General features: G+C 39.2%; 1 protein-coding gene across 1 annotated transcript in view; it reads right to left on the reverse strand.

Annotated features, from left to right (window-relative positions):
• The window catches only part of SLC9C1 (solute carrier family 9 member C1), a 140,838-nt gene that overhangs the window by 17,553 nt on the left and 98,270 nt on the right, over positions 1 to 25,015 (reverse strand). The window contains exons 15-18 of the mRNA XM_064267652.1: positions 9,974 to 10,159; positions 6,973 to 7,122; positions 6,701 to 6,752; positions 4,794 to 4,942 (exon numbers count right to left, since the gene is read on the reverse strand). Of these exons, the coding sequence (XP_064123722.1) occupies positions 4,794 to 4,942; positions 6,701 to 6,752; positions 6,973 to 7,122; positions 9,974 to 10,159 (537 nt within the window). The remainder of the gene's footprint in view (positions 1 to 4,793; positions 4,943 to 6,700; positions 6,753 to 6,972; positions 7,123 to 9,973; positions 10,160 to 25,015) is intronic.

Consider the following 25,015-nt stretch of genomic DNA (forward strand, 5'->3'; position numbering starts at 1 on the left):
GGATTACACCTCAACATAAAGAAAACAAAAATCCTCACAACTGGACCAATGAGCAACATCATGATAAATGGAGAAAAGATTGAAGTTATTAAAGATTTCATTTTACTTGGATCTACAATCAACAGCCATGGAAGCAGCAGTCAAGAAATCAAAAGACGCGTTGCATTGGGTAAATCTGCTACAAAGGACATCTTCAAAGTGATGAAGAGCAACGATGTCACCTTGAAGACTAAGGTGCACCTGACCCAAGCCACAGTATTTTCAGTTGCATCATATGCATGTGAAAGCTGGACAATGTCTAAGGAAGACCAAAGAAGAATTGATGCCTCTAAAGAATGAACAAATCTGTCTTAGAAGAAGTACAGCCAAGAATGCTCCTTAGAGGCAACGATGGCGAGACTGTGTCTTACCTACTTTGGACATGTTGTCAGGAGGGATCAGTCCCTGGAGAAGGACAACATGCTTGGCAGAGGACTGGGTCAGCGGAAAAGAGGAAGACTCTCAAAGAGGTGGATTGACACAGTGGCTGCAACAATGGGCTCAAGCATAACAATCATTGTAAGGATGGCTCAGGACTGGGCAGTGTTTCGTTCTGTTGTGCATAGGGTCGCTATGAGTTGGAACTGACTCAGTGGCACCTAACAATGACAACAACTGTTTTATATTTTACAGTTATGTCTACAATCCATCTGGGATTAATTTTTTGAACGTGGTATGAGGTAATTACGCAGATTCATGAATGAAATAGGTGCAAGAACTCACAAAGAAAACTACAAAAATCATTGAGGCAAAATTAAAACATAATTAAATAAAGGGATATCATGCTAATAGATTGAATTCATATTACAAAGTTGTCATTTTTTTTCCAAATTGATGCAATTCCAATAGAAATTTTAGTAAGTTATTTAGTGAAAATTGACAAGCTGATTCTAAAATTAAATACGAAACACCAAAATAGTCAAAATAATCTTGAAGAAGGAAACTGGCAGATGCACAAGGCCAGATATGAAGGCTTATTATTAAGTTTCAATAATTAAGAAGGTGTGATATTAGTTCAATGATATGCAAATAGAGCAATGGAATAAAACTGACTCCAGAAACTCATTCACACAAACACGATCACTTAATTTATGACAAAGTCTCCACAGAGTGCATTGGGGGAGATGGCCTTTTCATAAATCATTATCCACATGGGGAAAAAGTTGAATTTAACCTAGCACTGTGATGCAAACTATTCCAGGTTGCATTGTTTCTGTTTATTATTTTCATTTCCTACAGGATAAACTTTCCTCACAATCAAGTGCATCAGTCTTGGTTTTCTAAGTCTAAAATTCCTAGTCTTTTTTTTGGTTACTTTCTAACATCTCTTTCTACTTGGGGTTTTTGATAGCCTTGTGTTTTAGAGCATGGGCTCTGGAATTAGAATGGCTGGATTAGAACACTGTCTTCATGCTTACTAGCTCTCCAGCCTTGAGCAAGTTTTTTAAGCTCTCTGTGTCTCAGTTCCCTCTTCTATAAAATAGGGACAGCAATAATACCCAACTCACAGGGATGTTGTGAGGATCAAGTGAGTACAGACTTATTATTATTATTTATTATGCTTTTATTATTCCCCTTTCTGCATCATTTTTACCATGATCTTCTGCAGGTTTTGTTATACTTTATGTTTTTTTGTTCAGTGAAGGGTCTTTCACTATAATTGAATCCACAGACTGCACCATTAAACTGTAAAATAAACATCAAGCTAAAAAAACACCCTGCGCTGACCATGGTGAGTTTTTCTTACTCATATACGGCACACAGGCAATGTGTGGTCATAGAATAACCTATAGAAGCACAAGCCAGACCATCTGCATCTTATGGAAATTATTCCGCACGCCTCAGTAAAATTATGGCAACTGGTGGGCTTGGGTTGATGGCAACAGGTTGGTTTGGCGGGCTTGGGAGGCTATGTTGTTTTTGTTAGTTGCTTTTGAGTTCCGTCCGACTCATGGCCACCCCATGTGTGCTGGCTAGAACTGTGCTCCACAGGGTCTTCAAGGCTGTGACCTTTCGGAAGCAGGTGGATAGGCTTGTCTTCCGGAGTGCCCCTGGGTGGGTTCAGAGCACCAACCTTTTGGCTAGTAGTCAGTGCCTAACCATTTGTGCCACCAAGGGGCTCCTATATGTCGCTACAAAATCTCCTTTTAAATGTCAGTTTATTAATTATACAAGTGATACATGAGAACATGCCCAAGTAAGGATTCCAAGCATTATGAAAAATACAGAATAAAAAGCTAAGGCTCCCTTCATCTTCCTTCTACCCTTCCTGTCCCTACCTCTGGATGCAATCAGTACTAAAAGTTTGATATATATTCATCTAGATAGTTTCGCAAAGTATTATAGATATGTGTATAGAGAATTAAAAAAAAACCAAGTTGATCATATTATACATACTGTTTTAAGAATTACTTTATTCCTACTAACACTATATGTGTGAATTTTTCATGTTAGTACATATTCTTGTTAATTTATGCATAATTCATTTGCATAGATGTATCACACTTTATAAAATCCCCCCCAAATTGATGGGCATGTAGGTAGTTTCTAACATATATGTCTGAACATATATCTTTGTTTACTTTTGAATATCTGTAAGATTGATTCTTACACATATAATTGCTGATTCAAAGGGTATGCATATTTAAAGCTTCCATTTGTTAAACTGCCCTACAGAATGGCTATACTTATTAGCATTTTTTTTTCTGGTGTATTTAAGTGTGAATATTTTCTCACAGGAGTCCCTGGGTGACACAAATGGTGACGTGCTCAACCACTAACCCAAAGTTCGGCAGTTTGAACCCACCCAGAGGAGCTTCTCAGGAAAGCCTTGGTGATCTGTTTCTGAAAGATCGCAGCCTTGAAAACCCTTTGGGGTGCAGCTCAACTCTGCAACGTATGGGGTTGCCATGAGTCAGAATCAACTTGAAGGCAACTGCTTTTCCTTTTCTCATAACCTCACCAGCATTAAACACTTACAGTTCCCCCCCTTCATTATTGCTGTTTTAATAGGTAAAAATGGTTATCTATTAATTCTTTAGTTTTCATTTCCTTGGTTACTAGGGATGTTAGACACCTTTTTGAATCATCATTGGCAATTTTTCTTTTTGTGTCAGTGAAATGCCTCTTTCATAGCCTTTTCTCACTTTCTATAAAGTTCTTTGCCCATGGCAAGAATGATGTGGCCTATATAGCATAAAATATTTGCTATCTGGCCCCTTACAGGGAAAGTTTGCAGACTTCTGCTCTGGTGAAACATGTATTCAGGTTTTTATTACGGTGTTCCAGCTCTTGTCACATGGGTGTTGCATATTTTGTGTTAGGTTCAAACTTAAAGAATTAGAGTTTTTAATTGCTGTTGTGAATAGAATATTTTTCTATTTTTTTTTTATTGTTGGGGTAGAATTTTGCATGTTGATCTTACTTCTGAACACCTCACTGGATTCTTATCAGTCCTGTGGCTTATCAGTTAACTCCCTAGGATTTTTCATTAAGCATTCAACTACTATATTTTCTGTCCTTTCTGAGATTTTCATCTCTCAAATTCCTTTCTTTCCTTCTTGTCTGGGCAAAGACTTCCAGGCGCCTCATTCAATACTTGGAATGACAGTGGTCATCCTTCTTTTGTTCCTGATTTTGACTGAGGATGTTTTTGGCCATCTAATACAATGTTTGCTGCAGATTGTTAATAGATAGAACCAAAAACCAAACCCATTGCCACTGAGTCGATTCCGACTCATAGAAACCCTGTAGGACAGAGTAGAACTACCCCATAGGGCTTCCAAGGAGCACATGATGGATTCGAATTCCCGACCTTTCAGTTAGCAGACATAGCTGCCTTTTATCAAGTTAAGAATGTTCCTTCCCGTACTAGCCTGCTAAGAATTTCTTGAGCATTCTGAATGAGGGTTGAACTATAACAATTGGTTTTTCTTTATTGATCACTTTATAAATGAATTACATAGCTGCTTGGGGGAGATAAAAGCAGTCAGCATACTATTCTTTTACTATATTTCCAGAATCAATTTGCAACTATTATATTTAGGAAGAGTTTTGCACTTGTATTCACAAGTGTAAAAGCTTTATGTTTTTTTTATTCTTAAATTGTTCTCTATTTGGTGTCTTATGGAATGAGTTAGAACGCTTTCCGTCTTTTTACATGTCATGGTACCATTTAAATGACTTAGAGAAAGGAAATGCAGGCCATTCTAACCCTACTAATGTGCGTTTTTTAAAATAAATCATGGTTTCTATGTCATTGTTGTTAGGTGCCATCGAGTCTGCTCTGACTCATAGCAACCCCACGTACCACAGGACGAAATACCGCCCGGTCCTGCCCCATCCTTACAATCGTTGTTATGCTTGAGTGCATTGTTGCAGCCACAGCGTCTTCCTCTTTTCCGCTGACCCTGTACTGGTTTCTATAGGAGAAATTATTTTGGTGTCACAGATAATTCCCAGGAACATATTGACAGCCACGCTAGCCCTGGATGAAGAATAGACTCATCAGACCTTGGTTTAGGGACAGAACAGAGAGACCGTCTCTCACTGGCAAGAATGGGAAGAGAAGTTGGGCACTGGGGCTGCAGGATGGAAACTCCTTATGGTTGGTGCTTATCTTTAGAAAATTATTCTAAGTTAGACATTCATATCTCAGGGAAGTCCTGTATTGGAAAGACCCAAAAGTAGGTTTAAAGATCACGACTGACTATATGTCAAATGAGTACGTTCTTTCTGAAACTATTCTATCTTACCTGATTAATTTCAGAACCTTCAATTTTATGAATAATTCCTTTTAACCTGAAAACCTTCACGATTTCTCTAGCAATATTGAGCATGACGTTAATCTGTTCCTTTGTTTTCATAGTGATGGCAGTTTGTGGATGATCATACTCTAAGTAGCCTGAATATAACAAAATATTTTCAGATGAAATAAAGACAGCATTTTAAATATTCCCTGTGCATATTAGCTAACATTTCTGCTCCAAGCCGCTGGAGTACAGCTCTCACACAGTGATATGTCTCTCTCCCTGCTGGGACTGCTGCCATCACCCACTGCTTGCCAGGTGCACCAAAATTCTGTCTGCCACTTTCCTTGGCAGCAGCTCATGCCTGTGCCTGTGCCCATAGAGAAGGACAGACAGCCCCAGTCCTGGGATCACATGGATCCCCCTGCATCTGGAGCTCATGACCCACTTTCCTGTTCCATTTAAACTGGGATTTTTGTGCTCAGCTATTGTTCAGATGAAGTGGCCTCACTCAGCCTCATCCATCCATGTTCTCAGGCTTATCTGATCTGGAGTCCTGGGCACCCACCACAGTTTTCCCACTTAGGCTCTACATTTTGGGCTTTTTGTTGATAGTGCCTCTGGTCCGGCGTGAGAACTCTCTGCCATGCTGGGTCACTCCAGCCTGACCTCATTCCCAGTCCTGACTTTCTCTGTCTTTTTGCACCAACCACCTGGTACCGACCGCCTTTTTCCTCCTCTCACATGAGGTTTCTGAAACATATCTTCTAGCTTCTGTATTACAATGTTGTCACATCTTGCAAAGTAACTCTTCTCCCCCCTATGTCTGCTCTACCTAGGTAAGGAGCTTCCTTCCCCAGCTTCACCTTTGGTAACCGCTGCACAGTGCAAGTTTCAAATAAAGCTCAACGACAAAATCTCTATCAGCTCTGACTTCCCCCATCACATTTCCCATGAAAACCACATAAAGGTGCTTGTCAACAGTCCAGCTCCAGCTCTGCCTTGTGGACACCCCCCTTCCTTTTCCCCATGTGCCCCATCAGGTGTGCAGGGAACGCCAGGGACTGTGAATATAAATAATCTTTAAATGTTTCCAGCCTCTCTGTCTTGATTCACATTCGACCTTATCACGCCTCAAAAATTACTATTACGTCAAGTTAAAAACAGCGTGTCTGTGACTCCCAGGGTATTTGTTACACCGGGAGCATGAACTCAGAGAAAGGGCTATTGCCACGTTTGGGCACTGAATCCCCCAGCAATCCTAACAGAGACCTGTGAGCGAGACAGTTCTGGCTTCAATTCATCGTAAGGTCTAAAGCCTAGGAGTCCCTGGGTGGCGTAAATGGTTAATGAGCTTGGCTGCTAACCAAAAGGTTGGAGGTTCAATTCACCCGGGAGGGCCTTGGAAAAAAGGCCTGGCAATCTACTTCCAAAAACACAGCTGTAGAGAACCCTGTGGAGCAGTGCTACGCTGACACACATGGCGTCTCCGTGAGTTGAGACTGACGTGACAGCAAGTGGTTTTAAGGCAGCTCTGTGGGAGGTGGAGAGAGAGGGTGGCTTCTTTCCTTCTGTGGCTCAGGAAGGTATGCATGTCTAGTTTGGAAGAGAATAGACTTTATAAGGTGGACCATGGTATGTGTAGTCATGCCATGCTCATATGCACTCTTTAAACAGACATTAAAGGCCTTCATTGTGCAATAAAGCAGAGGGGAGCATGGAGAGGTAATGATATTATTCCCACCCAACCTAGAGGAACTCTTTGATCATTGATGTTATCTCCTTTATTATTATTAGCGTAAAGGTTTTTTAAAGGTTTCCTCAAAGACCAGTTTAGTGTCTAACCACTGCCTTTCTGAAGAAGTGATGATAAGCTGCAGTCACGCTGAATCTTTGGGGTGAGAAGCACCTACCTAGCTCTTTCATGGCACGTCCCGTATTTCTTGTTACCCGCTTTAGCAACATCTACAGAACAGAAGACATGTTACCCCCGTTGGAAAAATGGACTATTAGAATATATCTTTACATTTGCAACTGATGAATTTTTAACCTAAATTATCACTTTAAAAAATACGATGGACAGCTTTTCAGGGATTAGACATTAAAAAAAGACAAAATGTGATCGGGGAAGCTAGCTGAAGGGGGGGGGGTGAACTCTTTTCTTACCATTTAAGGTTTTCCTTACCTGCTTAACCTGCTTAGAACTTGAAATGTGATCAATTATAGTCATTATGTCGGCTTCACCTTGGACGTATCCTTTTAGTATAGCATACCTAAAGGACAGCTGTTGTCTCATTCTTTTGTCTATCAGCTGCAGCAACTTTGGTGTTACAAGCTGCAAAAACAGGACTACCATTTAATATAAATCATACAAATTTTTCTTAATTATATGTTGATTAGTTTGACCAGGGTAAACCTGTTGCCATCGAGTCGTAGAGACCCTATAGGACAGAGTAGAACCACCCCATAAAATTCCCAAGGAGCACCTGGTGGATTCGAACTACTGATCTTTTGGTTAGCAGCCATAGCTCTTAACTGCTATGCTACCAGGGTTTCCTTGATGAGAGTACCCACTAACCACTGCCAATAAGAAATGAAGCAGTCTCAAAGGTAACGACAGTAACTTGCCAAGATTCTTACTTATTTTATGCATGACTTCATGATTATAGCTATTTCCCTGTAACTAATAATGTTGGGCACCTATGTGAAGTTTACAACTTTATCCTCATTTCCCTCAAAGAAAATTGGATGCTATTTTCAACCAGTGTAAATTCTTGGAAAACTGTGTGATTAACCTTTGGGGCTTAGGTTTTAGTAAGTCCATAAAATACTTCCACTTTTGCATACTAAATCTCCTACTAAACTTTCTACTAGATGCTCCATTGGGGTTAGAACCCACCACAACCATATTCCTTGTTAAATTCCACAATTAACTTTTTTGCTCTTCATTTATTTGCTAAGGGTTTGTTTATCCTGTAACATTGTTCAGTTACCCTGTCTTCAGAGCTGGTTGTTCCCTATGCTTTCCCTGTCTATGCGCCCCAACCCCATACTCTACCCCCAACAACCCGTAACTGATCCTCATAAAGCTTATACTCATTTCTTTAAGATTCAGCTCAAATATTACGTAATAAAGGAAGCCTTTTCTGTCCCACAGCATTCTGTGCATGTCACTGTCTTTACCAGCAATGTTGGTATATATGGATTTCTTGTCATATTCTTTCTACGAAAAGCTCTGTTGGGGCAGAGACTATATCTCACTTTTCTTATATTCCAAGGGCCCACTGTTTGATATAAGGTAAGCGTTCAAGATTTCCTGAATGTATAAACAAACTTTTCCTAAGTGGTTTAACGGTTTCTTTTTCTAAAATGGTTGGTAGAATCTGTATATTCTTCTATCAGGAAGAATTCACTAGTCATTGAATACATTAGACTTACCTTACTCAGGTTAAATCACACATTCAAATTAGTTAATGGCCCCATATTACACTAAAAGGGAAAAGGCTATTGGTTGCATGCGTTTAAACTTGATTGATTTCTTGGAACATAACCTCTCAGTGGCAAAAGACATTTGTGAACCTATGTAATAAAGTGCTAAATGTGAAGATTGTAATCTGTTAGCTTCATTACCACTGTTGGCTTTCTGTCTCCACAGCGTCTAGCATACGGATCTCTGGATGTGCTATGTGTGTGTGTCTTGTTTGTGTCTGAATAGAGAAAGACACAGAGAGGAGGAGAGTGCTATAGATTGAATCGTGGCCTCCAAAAAGATACTTCGAAGTCCTAACCCCTGTGCCTATGAATGTGACCTCGTTTGGGGAAATAGGGTCTTTCTTTGACGGTATTACCTGTTAAGTCATACCAGAGTAGGGTGGATCCTGACCCTAATCCCTTCTAACCCATAAAACCCATTGCCATGGAGTCGATTCTGAGTCATAACGACCCTAGAGGACAGAGTAGAACTGCCCTGTAGTGTTTCCAAGGAGCACCTAGTGGATTTGAGCCCCCAACCTTTTGGTTAGCAGCTATAGCTCTCAACAACTACACCACCAGGGTGTCCCATCCCTTCTTAAAAAAGAAAACAAACTCAGTGCCGTCGAGTTGATTCCGACTCATAGCGACCCTACAGGACAGAGTAGAACTGCCCCATAGAGTTTCCAAGGAGCTCCTGGAAGATTCGAACTGCCAACCTTTTGGTTAGCAGCCGTAGCACTTAACCACTATGCCACCAGGGTGTCCAATCCCTTCTTAGTGGTGTCTTATAAAAGGGGATAACAGACATGGAAACAGAGTCACACACAGAGGGAAGGGAGGTAGACATCACTCAGTGAGAGAAACAGATGCTTCCATAAGGAGCAAAGATACACCAAGGATTGCCAGCAGCTGCCAGAAACCAAGAGAGGCCATGGAATGATTTTTCTCTCAAGGCCCTCAAAAGGAACTGCCACGGGCAATACACCGGTTGGATCTCCAGAACTGTGAGAACAAATTTCCGTTCTTTAAAGCCACTCATTTTGAGGGATTTTGTTATGGCACTCTAGGAAGTAAGAGACAGACTACATCTGGGTCCACTTAGGCTTCATATTGCCATTTGTGAAGGAATGGGCTTCACATCATTGAAATAATCACAGAGAAAATACATAGCTGCCCATCGTTATTGTTATGCAGTGGATTTTTGCATTGAATTTGATAATGCAAAGATGTATTAATCAAAGGTAATTTCCAATGCCACAATTCTAGAATAGCACGAATCTATATAATAATGTACATTTAAAATTTTTTTTATTTGTATGAATAAATGTTTATGCTTTGCCACTCTGAATGCTTTGCCTAGTTTTTTGTTTTGTTGATATTCATATTTTATTCCCCAGGTATTTATAAGATAAGCATTATTTTGGGCTTAATTTGTATTTTATATGGAAGTTTTCATGTGCCCTCCTGTATTCTAAGGAAAAATTGTGTCAAGTATATCTATAACTTCATGCGCTAAATTTCTAATATAGTTTGGGTTTATTCCTAATATTAAATATTATAAAACTTAATTTGTCAAAAGGAAGCTAAAATTTAAAATGTAAGTGTTAGTCCAAAAGGAAGTGGTAACTATTAGACTAGTAAATCAATTTAGTCCATATTTCATGAAACAGTTCAGGAGAAATTTGAAATTGCATGATTTAACTGTTCTTTACCTTCAAAATGCGTAGTAAACGAAGCAGTCGAATAATTTTTATGAAGACCATTGTTTTAATGATAGTAAATTGATATTTATTGTCCTCTAAATGAATAAATGCTTCACCTATGATACCAACAAATGTAATTGCTAACTCGAATAGGTTCCAGGTATGTAAAAAATATTCCTTCCTCATGGCTGCCATCTGTTGATTTAAAAAGAAATCACATTATTTCGTTTGTTTTGCTTTTACTACATCACTTCCACAATAACAGAAACATTACCAGTTAGGCTTTTTCTCTGATCCACTTTAAGACTCTGCTTGTCTGGAATACCATAGGAAACCAAAATTAAACAAACAAATAAAAGAAGAAGTAAACAAATCAAGTTCATCATTGTCCTGTAGTAGAGGAGAGGAACACTCAATAGGATTATTGGTTTAGGATTGTCGCAAATGGTTAAGTGCTTGGCTACTAACCTAGAGGTTGGTGGTTCAAACCCACTCAGCTGAGCTGCAAAGAAAAGCCTGGTAATCCGTTTCCATAAAGATTACAGCCAAGAAAACCCTTTGTAGTAGTTCTATTTTGTAACACATGGGGTTATTGTGAGTCAGAAATGAATTGACAATGAAGCGGGGCCAGGATGGCAGAATAGTCAGACACTTCCTGTGGTCGCTCTTACAAAAAAGACCTGAAGAAACAAGTGAATTGATTATAGATGATAATCTAGGAGCCTTGAATACCAAAAAACAAAGCTGAAGAGTTGAACTGAGTGACAGGGGGAGGGAGAGACAGTTCAGAAGCAGCAAAGAAGTGCCAGACTTGAGCTAGCTGGCACCCTGCAGGCTGCATTGGCTGAAGCACTCGGGCTGAGGCAAGCAGTGGCACTCAGGACATGTTTTACCACCTCAGGAGGGACTGGCTGGCAGAGAGTCTGCACAAGCCTCCGGAGCCAGGGGAAGTGGTGTTGGATGTGTGAAGGTCAAGTGCAAGCATCTAACCTACCACATGGAATTGAAATAACCCTTCCCCCTCTGAGACTTTCTTATCAGAGAAGAATCTCTTTTCCCCTCACCTCACTCCCTCCCAGCTCTGCTCTGATACTAGTCCAGCAGTATTCAACAATTGTCATGCCCCCTAAGCCAGAAATACGAGCTATCTCACCCAAACCAGTCTCACAGTTTTAGGGAAAAAACAAGCAAATGAACAAACAAAAATCTGCCAACTCCCCTAAGCTGGGTACTCAGGACTAACCATGCCCAGACCAGATGCACAACTTTAAAAAATCATCATGACCCCTCAGCCAGGAATCCAGGGCAGGCACTGCCCCTTTGCCTAGGCACAGGCATAAGGGGTCCATGGACTTCAAATGCCCTTCACTCCTGACTAGACCTGTGTGGGCTGATTCAACAGCCTAGGCTTTCATTAGCATAGAACAACAGGTTATATGCCTGAAGCCTATTTTACAACTGCAACAGCCAAGAGGGGATAGCAGATTCATGACATTTGACACTGCTCTGCCCATTAAGCAGGGTCCTCACCTACCAACATCAGGGGCCTCAGTACTGGCAGATTCACCCAGTCTGCCTAGCCACCCATGACAGGGTTCTGAGAATAACTGGTGCCTCCCAGCCCTTCCAGCCAACAGCATTAGATGCCCAAAGTCTGGCTGCAAAACTCATCCACCTATGTGCTCTAGGGGACAGGGAACATGCCTCCCACCTAGGCACTTACGGGCAGCCATCAGCACCCTACCTTGCTCAGCAAATAGCCTCCTACTGTAGCCAGGTACCTGTGCCTGCTCCAATCACTCTTATGTAGCCCTGCCCATTTAGGACCGTAGGTGAGAGCCTGCACCACACACTCAGTGACCAACAACCTGGAAACCTGAGCTGAATCCACACAAGAAAAGTAAAGGGACTCCTGGGCTCATATACCTAGTAACAGCTCTCACCACCTGGTGACAGGACAGGAGAGCTTCAAAGATGCCAATGACCAAAGTAGCTCACATGTCCAGCCTATTTGGACACATCAAAACAAAACTAAACAAAACTAAACAAAAACATAGAACACAGTAAGCAAACATACAATAAATAAATTTAATAACATTGATGGCTTGGAGACAACAGTCAATATCAAATCACATAAAGAAGCAGACCAAGATGACTCTGGCAAGTGACCAAAGTAAAGAATCAGGAAACCTTTTGGAGGAAGAGAAAGTCTTGGAATTACCGGAAGTAGAATTCAAAAGATTAATATACAGTGCTCTTCAAGAGATCAGGAGAGAGATCAGGCAAAACACAGATCAAGCCAAAGAATACACAGACAAAACAATAGAGGAATTCAAGAAAGCTATACAAGAACAAAATGAAAAATTTAACAGGCTGCTAGAATCCATGGAGAGACAAAAAATAGAAATCCAAAGATTAAAAGTAAAATTTCAGAATTAGACTACTCCATAGAAAGTCATAGGAACAGAACTGAGGCAGTGGAAGTCAGAATTAGTGAGATTGAAGATAAAGCACTTTGCACCAAATTATTTGAGGAAAAATCAGGTAAAAGAATTAAAAAAAAATGAAGAAACCCTAAGAATTATGTGAGATGCTATCAAGAAGAATAGCTTACAAGTGATTGGAGTACCAGAATGGGGGGCGGGGTGGGGGGAGGGAAGATAACACAAAATATGGAGAGAATTGCTGAAGATTTCCTAGCAGAAAACTCTGATATCGTGAAGATATCTATCCAAGAAGCTCAACAAGCCCCACACAGAGGAGAACCCAAAAGAAAGCAAGACATATTATAATCAAACTTGCCAAAACCAAAGATAAAGATAGAATTTTATGAGCAGCTATAGGGTCATAATGAGTCAGAATTGACTTGATAGCAATAGGTTTTTTTTTTTTTTTGGTTTAAGGATAAAGGAAAAGTCACCTAAAAAAGGAAGTCAATGAGACTAAGTTCTGACTACTCAGCAGAAACCATGCACACAAGAAAGCAATGGGATGACATATATAAAGCCTTGAAGGAAAAAAATTGCCAGCCAAGAATTATATATCCAGCAAAAGTGTCTCTCAACTATGGAGGTGAAATCAGAGCATTTCCAGATAAACAAAAGTTAAGGGAATTTGTAAAAACCAAACCAAAATTATAAGATATATTAAAGGGAGTCCTCTGGCTAGGGAACCAACAATATCATATAACAACCCAAGACTAGAATGCAGGATTCAACAACCAGATATCAACCCAGATAGGGAAGTTACAAAAGTAAGTCAAAGCTAAAACACTGAAAATAAGAAAACAGATACCAATACAAAAATGATAACAACATTAAAACAAAAAAGAGGGACTAAATAGTGTAATCATAAAACTTTCATATGAAGAAGTTAAGGTGATGTCAAGAAGTAAAAGATTGGTTTAAACTTAGAAAAATAGAGGTAAATTTTAACGTAACCACAAAGGAAACTAACTAATCTACCCATCAAAATTAAAAAGAAGAAAAACATAAAGACTCAGCAAATGCAAAATCAACAATAATGAAAAAGATGAAGAGAAAAAGCATAAAGAAGAAATGACTCAGCACAGAAAAAAAACTGTCAACAACACACAAACAAAAAATACATCAAAATGGCAGCATTAAACTCATAAAAAAAAACTCATAGCTATCAATAATTACACTGAATATAAATGAACTAAAAAAAAAAGAGACCAATAAAAAGACAAAGAGTGGCAGAATGGATAAAAAACATGATCCGTCTATATGCTGCCAACAAGAGACACACCTTAGACTCAAAGACACAAACTAAAACTCAAAGAATGGAAAAATATATATCAAGCAAACAACAACGAAAAAAGAGCAGGAGTGGCAATATTAATCTCTGAAAAAAGATAAGGAAGGACACTATAATGATAAAAGGGTCAATACAGCAGGCAGACATAACCATAACAAATATTCACACACCCAATGACAGGGCTCAAAAATACATAACAGAAACTCTAACAGCATTGAAAAGAGAAATAGGCAGCTCCACAATAATAGTAGAAGACTTCAACACTCCACTTTCGGTGAAGGACAGAACATCCAGAGAGGAGCTCAAAAAGACATGGAAGATCTAAATGCCATAATCAACCAACTTGATCTCATAGACATATACAGAACACTCCACCCAACAGGAGCCAAGTATGCTTTCTTTTCTAGTGCACATGGAACATTCTGCAGAATAGACTACATATTAGGACCCAAAGCAAGCCTTAACAGAATCCAAAACACTGAAATATTACAAAGCATCTTTTCTGACCATAAAGCCATAAAAGTGGGAGTCAATAACAGAAAAATCACAGGAAAAACAATCAAATACATGTAAACTGAACAACACCTTGCTTAAAAACTACTGGGTTATAGAAGAAATCAAAGATGGAATAAAGAAATTCATAGAATCGAATGAGAATAAAAACCCATCTTACCATAACTTTGGGGACACAGCAAAAGCAGTGCTCAGAGGTCAATTTATAGCAACAACTGCACATATCCAAAAAGAAGAAGGGGCCAAAATCAAAACATTAATGCTACAACCTGAACGAATGGAAAGAGAGCAGCAAAAGTAGCCCTCAGGCACCAGAAGAAGGTAAATAATCAAAGTTAGAGCAGAAATAAATAAAATAGAGAGTAGAAAAACAATTGAAAGAGTTAATAAGACTGAAAGCTAGTTCTTTGAAAAGATCAACAAAATTGATAAACCATTGGCCTACCTGACAAAAGAAAAACAGGAGAGAAAGAAAATAACCCAAATAAGAAATGAGATGGAGATATCACAACAGACCCAAATGAAATTAAAAGGATCATAACAAAATACTATGAAAAATTTTACTTCAACAAATTTGAAAACCTAGAGGAAATGGAGAAATTTCTAGAAACACACTACCTACTTAGAGTAACGCAAACCGAGGTAGAAAAACTAAATAAACCTATGACAAAAGAAGAGATTGAAGACGTAATTAAAAAAAAAAAAACTCCCTCCCCCCCACCAAAAAAAAATAGTTCTGGCCCTGATGGCTTCACTGGAGAATTCTACCAAACATTCAGAGAAGAGTTAACACTACTACTACTAAGGTATTTCAGAGCATAGAAAAAGATGGAATACTCCTGAACTCATTCTATGAAGCCAGCATAACCCTGATGACAAAGCCAGGTAAAGACTCCACAAAAAAAAAGAGAGAAAATTATAGACCATTATCTCTCATGAACATAGATGCAAAAATCTTCAACAAAATTCTAGCCAATAGAATTCAACAACATATCAAAAAATAATTCATCATGACCAAGTGGGATTCATAACAGTTATGCAGGGAAGGTTCAACATTAGAAAAACAGTTAATGTAATCCATCACATAAATGAAACAAAAAAGCACACGATCTTATGAACTGATGCAAAAAAAGCATTTGACAAAGGCCAACACCCATTCATGATAAAAACTCTCAGCAAAACAGGAATAGATGGGAAATTCCTCAACATAATAAAGGGCGTTTATACAAAGCCAACAGCCAGCATCACCCTAAATGGAGAAAGACTGCAAGCATTCCCCTTGAGAATGGGTACCAAACAAGGATGTCCTTTATCACTGCTCTTATTCAACATTGTGCTGGAGGTTCTAGCCAGAACAATAAGACAAGAAAAAGAAACAAAGGGCATCCAAATTGGTAAGAAAGAAGTAAAAATATCCCTAGTCACAGATGATATGATCTTACACACAGAAAACCCCAAAGGATCCGCAAGAAAACTACTGGAACTAATAGAAGAGTTCAGCAAAGTGTCAGGATAGAAAATGAACATTGAAACCTCAGTTGGATTCCTCTACACCAACAAAGAGAATTTCAAAAAAGAAATTACCAAATCAATACAATTTATAATAGCCCCCAAGAAGATAAAATACTTAGGAATAAACCTGATCAGAGATGTAAAAGACCTATACAAAAAAAAAAACAAAACTGCAAGACACTACTGCAAGAAACCAAAAGAGACTTACAAAAGTGAAAAAATATACCATGCTCATGGATAAGAAGACTCAACATTGTGAAAATGTCAATTCTACCCAAAGCTATCTACAGATACAATGCAATCTTGATACAAATTCCAATGACATTTTTTTAACAAGATGGAAGAACATATCACCAGCTTCATATGGGACAGGAAAAGGTCCTGGATACATAAAGCACTACTGAAGAAGAAGAGCAAAGTTGGAGGCCTCTTTTTTTTTTTTTTTTTTTTAATACTGCCATGGTAGTCAAAACAGCCTGGTACTGGTACAACAAGAGATACATAGACCAATGCCACAGAATTCATAACCCAGATGTAAATTCATCCATCTGTGAGCAGTTGGGAAAGAGTAGTGGTTAAAAGCTATGGCTGCTCACCAAAAGGTCAGTAGTTCAAATCCATCAAGTGCTCCTTGGAAACCTTATGGGCAGTTCTACTCTGTCCTATAGGGTTGCTATGAGTTGGAATCAACTTGAAGACAATGGGTATGAGAAATTGATATTTGACAAAGGCCCAAAGTCCATCAAATGGGGAAAAGACCGTCTCTTTAACAAATGGTGCTGGCATAACTGGATATCCTTCTGCAAAAAAATGAAACAAGGGCCACATCTCTCACCATGTACAAAAACTAACTTGAAATGGATCAAAGACTTAACATAAAATGTAAAACGATAAAGATCATGGAAGAAACAATATAGGGACAACACTGGGAGCCCTAATATACAGCATAAACAGAATACAAACCATAACAATGCACAAATACCAGAAGAGAAACTAGATAACTGGGAGATCCTAAAAATAAAAACACTTAGGCTCATCAAAAGCCTGCAGTAAAAGAGTAAAAAGAGAGCCTACAGACTGGGAAAAAAATTTTGGCTATGACATATCCAGTAGGGGTCTAATCTCTAAAATCTGCAAGATACTGCAACACCTCAACAACAAAAAGACAAATAACCCAATTAAAAAACGGGCAAAGGATATGAACAGAGACTTCACCAAAGAAGCCATTCAGGTGGCTAACAGATACATGAGAAAATGCTCATGATCATTAGCCATTAAAGAAATGCAAATCAAAACTATAATGCAATACCATCTCACCCCACCAAGGCTGGCACTAACCCAAAAAACACAAAATAATAAGTGTTGGAGAGATTGTGGAGACACTGGAACACTTATGCACTGCTGGTGGGAATGTAAAATGGTACAACCACTCTGAAATTCGATTTGGCACTTCCTTAAAAAGCTAGAAATAGAAGTTCCATATCATCCAGCAATCCCACTCCTTGGAATATATCCTAGAGAAATAAAAGCAGTCACATGAACAGATATAGGCACACTAATGTTGATTGCATCACTGTTCACAACAGCCAAAAGACAGAAACAACCCAGGTGCCCATCAACAGATGGATAAACAAATTGTGCTGTTTTTTACACACAATGGAATACTACATGATGATAAAGAACGATGACGAATCTGTAAACCTTCTCACAACATGGATGAAGCTAGAGGGTATTATGCTGAATGAAATTAGTCACAAAAGGACAAATATTGTATGAGACCACTATTAAAAGCACTCTAAAAAAGGTTTAAACACAGAAGAAAACATTCTTTGATGGTTACAAGGGTGGAGAGGAGGAAGAGTGGGATTCACTAACTAGACAGTAGACAAGAATCACCTTAGGTGAAGGGAAGGACAATACTCAATAAAGGGAAAGTCAACACAATTGGACTAAACAAAAGCTAAGAAGTTTCCTGAACACAACCAAATACTTTGGGGGACAGAGTAGGTAGGGCTGGAGTCTAGGGACCATGGTTTCAGGGAACATCTAGGTCAACCGGCATTACAAAGTTTATTAAGAAAATGTTTTGCATCCCACTTTGGTGAGCAGTATCTGGGGTCTTAAAAGCGTGTGAGGTGCCATCTAAGATGCATCAATTGGTCCCAGCCCATTTGGAGCAAAGGAGAATGAAGAACACCAAAAACACAAGGAAGATACTAACCCAAGAGACAAAAGGGCCACATCAGCCTGAGATCAGAAAACTAGATGGTGCCCCGCTATGTTAAGGACTGCCCAGGCAGGGAACACAACAAAGAGTCCCTGACATAGTGGCCGAAAAGTGTAGAGCAGAACAAATTCACATAAAAAGACCAGACTTAATGGTCTGACTGAGACTGGAGGAACCCCTGAAGCCACGGCCCCTGGACACTCTATTAACCCACAACTAAAATCATTCCTGAAGCCCACTCTTTGGACAAAGATTAGACTAGACTATAAAACATAAAATAATACCCGTAAAGAGTGTGCTTCTTAGTTCAAGCAGATAAACGAGAACAAATGGGGGGCTCGTGTCAGGAGGCAGGATGAGAAGGCAGGAAGGGACAGGAACTGATTGAATGGACACAAGAAACCCAGAATGGAAACCGGGAGTGTGCTGTCACATTATAGGGATTGCAACTAATGTCGCATAACAATATGTGTATAAATTTTTGTATGAGAAATTAACTTGAGTGGTAAACTTTCACCTAAAGCACAATTAAAAAAAAAAAAAAGAAAAGAAACAAAAAATTGACTTGATGGCAGAGAGTTATATAGTACGGGTATAAGTGAGAAGAAATGGATTTATATAATGACACTGGAAAAAAGTAAAGTGACACCAGTAAAAGCCAGCAGTGGAAAGGCAGACGAATTCCAGCAAAAAATACTGTGTCAGGGTCCTTTAGTTTAAAACAAACAGCCCTGAACACAGTAATCCCGTGGGTTGCATCCCATCTCACAGCATTTTATGGTTGATATCCACAATGGTGATACTGAATAATCAAGAACATGTTATAGCACGATTGATGTGATACATTCAAGCAAGATTTTCATTAAAGTAGTACAAGATTTAAAGTTTTCTTTATTAAAAGGTTATGCCTTAATATAGTTCATAAAGAAAATATTTTACGTCCTACTTTCGTGAGTAGTGTCTGAGATCTTAAAAGCTTGTGAGTGGCCATCTAAGACACATCTATTGGTCCCATTCTGTCTGGAGCAAAGGAGAAAAAAGAAAATCAAAGACACAAGGAAAATATTGGACTAAAGGACCACATGAAACACAGCCTCCACCAGCCTGAGCCCAGAAGAACTAGATGGTGCCTGGCTGCCACCACCTACTGCTCTGACAGGGATCACAATAGAGCAGTCCGGATAGAGCAGGAGAAATATGTAGAACAAAATTCAAATTCACAAAAAAAGTCCAGACTTATTGGTCTAACAGAGACTGGAGGAACACCTGAGACTATAACTCCCAGACACTCTGCTAACAGAGCTGAAGCCATTCCTGAAGCCCACTTTTTAGACAAAGATTAGACAGGCCCATAAAACAAACAATAACACACGGAAGGAACATGCTGTAATCAAATATACAAGACCAAATGGGCAACTTCTGCCCCAAATTAAGATGAGTAGGCAGGGAGGGACATGAATGAATGGACACGGGTGAACCTGGGGTGAAAGTGGGGAGAGTGCTGTCACATTGTGGGGATTGCAACCAATGCCACAAAACAATACATGTATAAATTTTTGAACGAGAAACTAAATTGAGCTGTAAACTTTCACCTAAAGGACAGTAAAGTTAAAAAAAAAAAAAAAGGTTATGCTTCATTCACTAAATTCAATTGTATACTTGTATTCTGTGATGATGCTGAATAAAAGGACATTTTGGTATCTCTATAAACCAAGCAAAAGAAAACATTTTGTCAGAATTATCTTGGCAAGTACACCAACGCTCCTCTTGATTTCAGTAAATATATTTGTTTGTAGGGCTAACAAAATATATTTGTTGTAAAAGAAAAAAAGTTTTGTTTTTTTTTTTGTAGTCTTTATCAATACATGCATGTTCGAAGTATATTTCAGAAACTATGTATGCTTCACCATATAGGGTTGCTATGAGTTGGAACCGACTCCATAGCAATAGATTTTTTTTTTCCACTCCATAAACATATATTTCTACATTAGAGATCTCTTATAGGATTCTTCCAAAAAAAGAAGTTTTATCTTACTCTACCTTAACACTGATTCATATAACAATTCATCTCTGAACTTAAAATACTGGAATAAGTTATTTCTAAATATTTTGGAATTGTGACCTACTCTGATGGTTTAATACCATAACATCTGTCTTTCTTAAAAATGATGATTTAAATTTAAACATGTTAAAATATCCCCACGTGTCTGTCAGTTTGTCGTACTGTGGGGGCTTGCATGTTGCTGTGATGCTGGAAGCTATGCCACCGGTATTCACATACTAGCAGGGTCACCCATGGAGGACAGGTTTCAGCTGAGCTTGCAGACTTAGACAGACTAAGAAGAAGGACCCGGCAGTCTACTACTGAAAAGCATTAGCCAGTGAAAACCTTATGAATAGCAGCGGAACATTCTCTGATATAGTGTTGGAAGATGAGCCCCCCCAGGTTGGAAGGCACTCAAAAGATGACTGGGGAAGAGCTGCTCCTCAAAGTGGAGTCGACCTTAATGACATGGGTGGAGTAAAGCTTTTGGGACCTTCATTTGCTGATGTGGCATGCCTCAAAATGAGAAGAAACAGCTGCAAGCATTCATTAATAATCGGAACCTAGAATGTATGAAGTTTGAATCTAGGAAAATTGGAAATCATCAAAAATGAAATGGAACACATAAACATCGATATCCTAGGCATCAGTGAGCTGAAATGGACTGGTATTGGCCATTTTAGTCAGACAATCATATAGTCTACTATGCTGGGAATGACAACTCGAAAAGGAATGGTGTTGCATTCATCGTCAAAAAGAACGTTTCAGGATGTATCCTGAAGTACAATGCTGTCAGTGATAGGATAATATCCATACACCTACAAGCAAGACCAGTTAATATGACTGTTATTCAAATTTTTGCACCAACCACTAGGGCCAAAGATGAAGAAATAGAAGATTTTTATCAGCTGCCACAGTCTGAAATTGATCGAACATGCAATCAACATGCATTGATAATTACTGGTGATTGGAATGCGAAAGTTGGAAACAACGAAGAAGGATCAGTAGTTTGAAAATATGGCCTTGGTGATAGAAACAACGCCGGAGATCAAATGATAGAATTTTGCAAGACCAATGACTTCTTCATTGGAAATACCTTCCTTCACCAACATAAATGGCGACTATACACACGGACCTCGCCAGATGGAACACAGAGAAATCAAATTGAAATTTGAAATCAAATCAAATCAAATCTGTGGAAAGAAGCGATGGAAAAGCTCAATATTATCTGTCAGAACAAGGCCAGGGGCTAACTGTGGAACAGACCATCAATTGCTCCTATGCAAGTTGAAGCTGAAACTGAAGAAAATCAGAGTGAGTCCACGAGAGCCAAAATATGACCTTGAATATATCCCACCTGAACTTAGAGACCATCTGAAGATGAGATTTGATGCATTGAACACTGGTGACCGAAGACCAGATGCATTGTGGAAGGACATCATCCATGAAGAAAGCAAGAGGTCATTGAAAAGACAGAAAAGAAAGAAAAGACCAAGATGGATGTCAGAGGAGACTCTGAAACTTGCTCTCCAACGTCGAGCAGCTAAAGCAAAAGGAAGAATTGATGAAGTAAAAGAACTGAACAGGAGATTTCAAAGGGCATCTTGAGAAGAGAAAGTAAAGTATTATAATGACACTTGCAAAGAGCTGGAGATGGAAAACCAAGAGGGAAGAATACGCTCGGTGTTTCTCAAACCGAAAGAACTGAAGAAAAAATTCAAGCCTCCAGTTGCAATAGCGAAGGATTCTATGGGGAAAATATTAAATGAAGCAGGAAGCATCAAAAGAAGATGGAAGGAATACACAGAGTCATTATACCAAAAAGAATTAGTCAATGTTCAACCATTTCAAGTGGTGGCATAGGATCAGGAACCGATGGTACTGAAGGAACAAGTCCAAGCTGCTCTGAAGGCACTGGTGAAAAACAAGGGTCCAGGAATTGATGGAATGTCAATTGAGATGTTTCAACAAACAGATGCAGTGCTGGAGGTGCTCACTCAGGTATGCTAAGAAATATGGAAGACAGCTTCCTGGCCAACTGACTGGAAGAGATCCATATTTATGCCTATTCCCAAGAAAGGTGATCTAACCAAATGTGGAAATTATAGAACAATATCATTAATATCACACACAAGCAAAATTTTGCTGAAGATCATTCAAAAATGGCTGCAGCAGTATATTGACAGGGAACTGCCAGAAATTCAGGCCAGTTTCAGAAGAGGGACATGGAAGCAGGGATATCATTGCTGATGTCAAATGGATCCTGGCTGAAAGCAGAGAATACCAGAAGGACGTTTACCTGTGTTTTATTGACTACGCAAAGGCATTCAACTGTGTGGATCATAACAAACTATGAATAACATTGCGAAGAATGGGAATTCCAGAGCACTTAATTGTGCTCAGGAGGAAACTTTACATAGATCAAGAGGCAGTTGTTCAGACAGAACAAGGGGATACTGATTGGTTTAAAGTCAGGAAAGATGTGAGTCAGGGTTGTATTCTTTCATCATACCTACTCAATCTGTATGCTGAGCAAATAATCCGAGAAGCTGGACTGTATGAAGAAGAACAGGGCATCAGGATTGGAGGAAGGCTCATTAACAACCTGCGTTATGCAGATGACACAACCTTGCTTGCTGAAAGTGAAGAGGACTTGAAGTACTTACTAGCGAACATCAAAGTCCACAGCCTTCAGTATGGATTACACCTCAACATAAAGAAAACAAAAATCCTCACAACTGGACCAATGAGCAACATCATGAAAAACAGAGAAAAGATTGAAGTTGTCAAGGATTTCATTTTTCTTGGATCCACAATCAACAGCCATGAAAGCAGTAGTCAAGAAATCAAAGGATACATTGCATTGGGTAAATCTGCTACAAAGGACCTCTTCAAAGTGTTGAAGAGCAAAGATGTCACCTTAAAGACTAAGGTGTGCCTGACCCAAGCCATGGTATTTTCAATCGCATCATATGCATGTGAAAGCTGGACAATGAATAAAGAAGACCATTTTTTTTTTTTTTTAAGAAGAATTGACGCCTTTGAATTGTGGTGTTGGTGAGGAATATTGAATATACCATGGACTGCCAAAAGAACAAACAAATCTGTCTTAGAAGTACAGCCAGAATGCTCCTTAGAGGCAAGGATGGCAAGACTGCATCTTACATACTTTGGACATGTTGTCAGGAGGGATCAGTCCCTGGAGAAGGACAACACGCTTGTCAGAGTACAGGGTCAGTGGAAAAGAGGAAGACCCTCAACGAGGTGGATTGACACAGTGGCTGCAACTATGAGCTCAAGCATAACAACGATTATAAGGATGGCTCAGGACTGGGCAGTGTTTTGTTCTGTTGTGCATAGGGTTGCTATGAGTTGGAACCGAGTCAACGGCACCTAAGAACAACATCAACAAATTAAAATAGTACTCATGCTACTAAATGATTGGAAACCCTAGTTGTGTAGTGGTTAAGTGCCTCAGCTGCTAACCAAAGGGTCGGGAGTTCAAATCCAGCGGGCACTCCTTGGAAATTCTGTGGGGCAGTTCTACTCTGTCCTATAGGGTCTCTATGAGTTGGAATCGACTCGAAGGTATGTTTTTTTTTTCTTTTTTTTTTGGTACTAAATGATTATGTTAGTTCACAATGAAAATGGTTAAAACATTGAAGCATCTATTCCAAGTGAGAAAATATTCAGCATAACTGTTATTTAATGATAGTTCATTCATGTATTCGTTCTTTATTTGAAAAAAAAAAGTTTATTGAAAACTTTCTATAGCTGAGAGAGTGGAAGATGGCAAAGATAATTGTGGATTCCAGCTTGGGAAACTGGGTTTCCAGTAGAGTTCTGAATTAAGAATGGGTTTAGAGAAGATAAATTTGTTTGGAACATGTTGTTTGTGATGACTGCAAAGTATTTTTGCCCGAGAGATCCAGTCAGCAGTTTTCTACTGTATTTTTACACAAATAACGCACACCTTCTGTGTTTGTTTGCTGGCTATGCCCTCCACGTCCCCCCCACCCACCACCGTGGACTAGTGTCATACCTTGTGGTGGAGGTTGCTTGTTGCCTAAAAAATACAGCACATTGCCTGAGGTTCTGGATAAAATTTGAGTGAGAAAGATGAATTCGAGAATCCTTAGATTATGAATGGTAGTTGAGGTCACGGAAATAGACAGCATGACCTATGAGGCTCATGACTATTCAATTCATGTCTATGTCTCCTGCCTCATTTTCCGTATGGGTTTCTAGTAGAGTTCTGAATTAACCAACATCCACCACAACCTGCCCATCCTTAAACTTCAGTCAGGAGAATGACGTCCCTGACACATGTCGCATTGCTGCCTCTGTTTTCCTGAATGCCCTGTAGTCATTCTCTTCTTTAACTCCTATTCATTGTTCAGGATTCAACTCAAATCTTCCTTTGAAAGCCTCCCTATCTGGACTCAACTATTCTGTGTAAGGAACCCCTTCTGTTTGTTTCCTGTTGTTGTTTTGCTGATGAGTTGATTGCAACTCATATCGACCCCATGTGAGAGCAGAACTGCCCATGGAATTTCCTAGGCTGTAATCTTTATGGGAAACCTGGTGGTGAAATGGTTAAGAGTTCAGGCTGCTAACCAAAGGGTCAGCAGTTCAAATCCACCAGCCACCCCTCGAAAACCTTATGGAGCAGTTCAACTCTGTTATTTTTTTTTTATGAGTTAGAATCAACTCGATGGCAATGGGTCTTTTTGTTTTGTTTTGTTTTGTTTTACTTTTTACGGGAGCATACCACCATGTCTTTTCCCCCAAGGAGCCCCTGGTGGGTTTGAACAGTTGATCTTTTGGTTAGCAGTCGAGTACTTAACCAATGCACCACCATGGCTCTGTTTTGTTCCCACAGCATCCTATATATACCTTTATTATAATACTTAGAATATGTATTTGTAATTTTGATTAATTTGTCTTCTTTATCAGCCTGGTACATCTACCCTCATCT

Source organism: Loxodonta africana, chromosome 1 (assembly GCF_030014295.1).
Source record: "Loxodonta africana isolate mLoxAfr1 chromosome 1, mLoxAfr1.hap2, whole genome shotgun sequence".
Classification (NCBI taxonomy): Eukaryota; Metazoa; Chordata; class Mammalia; order Proboscidea; family Elephantidae; genus Loxodonta; species Loxodonta africana.